This window comes from Mytilus galloprovincialis, chromosome 10, assembly GCF_965363235.1.
Source record: "Mytilus galloprovincialis chromosome 10, xbMytGall1.hap1.1, whole genome shotgun sequence".
Lineage (NCBI taxonomy): Eukaryota > Metazoa > Mollusca > Bivalvia > Mytilida > Mytilidae > Mytilus > Mytilus galloprovincialis.
The window spans coordinates 27,908,724-27,912,855 of NC_134847.1; the positions used below are offsets into that span (position 1 = coordinate 27,908,724).

General features: G+C 34.6%; 1 protein-coding gene across 1 annotated transcript; it reads left to right on the forward strand.

Moving 5' to 3' along the window:
- The first annotated feature begins 267 nt into the window (after positions 1 to 267).
- Positions 268 to 3,135, forward strand: LOC143048909 (uncharacterized). Its single transcript, XM_076222773.1, has 3 exons — positions 268 to 376; positions 2,427 to 2,546; positions 2,958 to 3,135. Exons 1-3 carry the CDS (start codon positions 315 to 317, stop codon positions 3,133 to 3,135), a joined length of 360 nt encoding a protein of 119 aa, XP_076078888.1. The 5' UTR covers positions 268 to 314.
- The last annotated feature ends 997 nt before the right edge of the window (positions 3,136 to 4,132 follow it).

Sequence of the window (4,132 nt, forward strand, 5' to 3'; positions counted from 1 at the left end):
ATAAAACATGACCGTCAATAAGACAAGTCACCAAGATACCAAACATTAAACCTTATTAACAACTATAGAAAGCCGTATGGCCTCAACAATGAGCAAATACATATTGCATAGACAGTTATAAAGTACCCCGATAGGACAAGTGTAAAATAATTCAAAAGAGAAAACTAAATAATGTTTATTTATATATTCAATGTAATGAAAATATTTACGTGGTACCATTTTATTCGTGTAATGATTCGTGTATTTATGTTTGCAGAGGCTTTTGGATGAAAACGTCACGGTCAAGTGGCATATATCCAGACTATGAGGCTGACATGACGACACAAAAAGTGTCTGACAAACAACAGACAACAGCAAATGGCATTATAATTCCAAGGTAACGATTTAATGAAGATTTTATATTGCATACATATTATTTTTGAAAAAAAAAACCTTGTCAATTTATTGAGAAAATTGTCAATGAGAAAACAACGACTTGTACACAAATATACAACGGAACAGTTTACAAGAAAAAAATTCAAGACAGTTTTTTCGTTCGTAATCGCCCAGCTAGAAGTTACAAATTTATCATATCATATCTACTTTGAAGGTCTACTCTGACTATAAACATATCTCTAAACGAACCGGTGTTATATAGCCATTCTTCCCCCATGCCAGTTTTTCCCCCGGGGGAAAGACTGGCATGAGCCAATATTTCCCCCGTGGAAATTTTGGATCATTGCCATTCTTCCCCCGCGGAAATTTGACAATACGTTTACATATAGTCACTTTTCCCCCATGCCAATCTTTCCCCCTATATTATATATATCACTGTATATATATATATACACGTCTGAAAATTAAACCGAACAGTGTTAGAAATAGGTTTATAGATACAAATTTTTAGTTCTTTTACATTAACAAAAATCTGTCTACAGGTTTATCAGTCTGTCTATGTTTCAACTAATCTGTCTTGCTTTGTGTCCCCTAGTCTTTCTACATTCTCAACTGCATGTCTGTCTATGTCGACAAGTCTGTCTACATATTCACCCGTCTGTTCACATGCTTACCAGTCTGTCTACATATTCACCCATCTGTTCACATGTTTACCAGTCTGTCTTTGCTCACTAGTCCGTCTATATTTTCACTAGCTTTGAAATAACTTTCAGTAACTGCGAGTACTTTTATTTCGGTGCTTTGTTTCTAATATTTTTATGTAAGTGATTTTTGTGCAACGTATCAACATTTTTAGTGAAGCCAATTGCAACTGATACTTTTTTTCTTGCGGTGTGCTGTCCTAGGTTGGGTTCATTGGGAAGGGTTGAGTTTATGGCCACCACATTGTTTATGTACCAATGCCCATTCCAAAGCCAGGAACATGTAGTACCGGGTACAGTGGTTGTTGTTGGCTCATGTCGTTTGAGTATGTTTTTTTTGTAAATTATTTTGTAATCAATAAGCCTGTTAGTTTTGTTTGTTTTGTTCCCTAATTTGTATGGTCGGATCATTTTATAGCCGACTATATATGTTTGTTTTTTTTCATTTTTAGAGGCCGTACGGTGGCCTTTTATTACTTGCTACCAGGTCCGTGTAACTCCGGTGGATATTTGTATAATAAGTGCTAGATCGTGGTCGACCCTATATAAACACCTTTATGGCAGGTGGAATATTTTTGTAGATCTTGTACAGCGAGTCACAATAATGGAGGTAGTTCCTGTAATTCCACGTTTCCACTGCACGTCTCCCATGCTGGTTGGAGAGGGGGTACATATCTCCCCTAGGTTTGATGAAGTTTCACCCTTATCGGACTTCTTCTCCTGAATGAAAGCTTTAAGGCGATGAGTATTTTTCTCTATCCATACCTTTGATGGGTACTTTTACCTTGTGGTACAAAAATGATTAATCATATAAAGTCAAAATCGTGGTTTAACTAGTTGTATTCATTAGGTCAATGATACCAAGGGTTCACGAATGAGAATTGATGTGATCACTGCATCAGAATGTGCTTCGTGTGTATAAATATAACTTGTATGTATACATGGTATATATAAATACATATAAATTTATATTAATACGATGAAGCTTTGGTACCGCTAAACTAATCAAAAAAGTTAATATTCTTTTAGGATAAAAATTTCTAACGGACGTCGCCGACGTTATAAATTTATAAAGGGGAAAAACTAGCTTATCATGCCGCAAAGGGGAAAAATTGGCCTGATCCTCGTTTTCCCCCTATAACGTTGAGGGGGAAAAGTTGGATCATGCCATTTTTTCCGGGGGGAAATATTGGATCGATCCAGTTTTTCCCCCCGGAAAAAATTGGCATGGGGGAAGAATGGCTATAGGACACCGGAATTGAATAAAATTTGAAGAATTTGATGTAACCTGTGTTTTCTTTGTTGAATTTCTGTTGTTACGTATACATTTATGTTCATATCTGTTTTCAGAGGATTTTCAATGAAACCTTCGCAATCTAGTGGCATATATCCCGATCATGAAATAGATTTCACAGCACAGACAATTTCAGACATACAGACAACATCAAACCAATGTATCATTACTCCAAGGTAATACATATAGAAAAATCACTTAAATACGCTAATATTATATATAAAGTAAATATAAAATTAAGAATGGAAATGGGGAATGTGCCAAAGAGACAACAACCCAACCATAGAGCAGACAACAATTAAACAAATATGGAATTAATCAGACTTTGGAGCGTTTTTGTAGCATCAATGATTCGTTTTCCATTTGTTTTTAGCAATTAAGAATACTATTTTGCACTTGGTATGTACACTTTTTTTATTTTTTTTGTTTGGATAGTGTTCAAATATTCATGTTGCTTTTTTTAATTGTTTTTTTTTTTATTGTTTTTATAGTTTTGTTTGAATTGGTTTTTTTTTTTGGCGGGTCGTTTCTATTAGCTTCATGTGTTTATTTTATGCAATTCAGTATTATTATTCATGTGATTACAGAGATCATGCATTTGACCTTCCAGCCAGAGGAACAAAAGAGCGAAGAATTAAAATTGGAGAAATATCAGGTCCTATGGCTCCAGCTCGAGGTGCACTATCGGTTCGTCAGTACCACAGAAAGGACGAATCAAAAATTCTGCCAACAAAACGTCAAAGAGATATAAGACACAAAAGTTGATTGTAATCATATATTTTTATTTGTAACAACTCCCTCTGAGCATTATTTATAGTAACAAATAACAAAAAATATAACAAAAATGTGTTGTTTTCAATGAAAACTGATTAACAAAAGTAACATAATATCAATGATATCAAAATAATAAACATAGTTCACACTGAATGCTACCTGCATACTGTATGATATAAATATGTCAATATAAATTATATTAGCAAGGGACAATACTCTTATTAAAGTAATTAATAGAATTGATTTTATAACTCATGAATGACATTGCCTACGAACATTCTAACAAAAGGGGTTGACAAGAATAGAAATGTTGTAGGCTATCACTGCCGTTATAGCCGAAATAGATATGGTGCTTTAAGTTGAATGGTTTGGACACATTCGTAACTCGTGCCTCCTCAGTGAGCTGGAATACGAATATGTTTTTCCACAAGTACATCTATATTGTTCTGGATTTTGATGCTTACAAATTAAATGTTTTTGCAAATATCTTTTGCACAAAAATTTCTTTTTACAGATATCACATTCGTACTGTCTTGTCCTTTTATTGTGAACTTTACAATTTTTAAGGTGCTGTACAACATCCCTGAAAGATTGTTTGCAATTAGGACATTCTTTCTTTGTTTTGATGTGCGACTCCTGGTGGCGTTTTAAAGCATAGTTGTCTTTAAAATTCTTGTCACAAATTGAACACACCAATGTTTTTTGTCTATGCTTAAACCTCACATGGTTATTCAATGCCATTTTGGAATTAAACCAAGCACCACACTCAGCACAAAGGTGGGTAGTTTTTTCTGAGTGTGTCCTTATTTTGTGTTGTTTTAATAGGTCCATGGTACGGAATGTTTTTTCACATTGCATACAAGGGTGCTCCTCACCGTCATGTATCTTTAGGTGCTTGTTGAGGGATGACTCGTGCTTATATCTTTTGGTACACACATGACATACAAACTGTTCGCCAACCTCCTCTTCGTGGTCTATTTCAAATCCT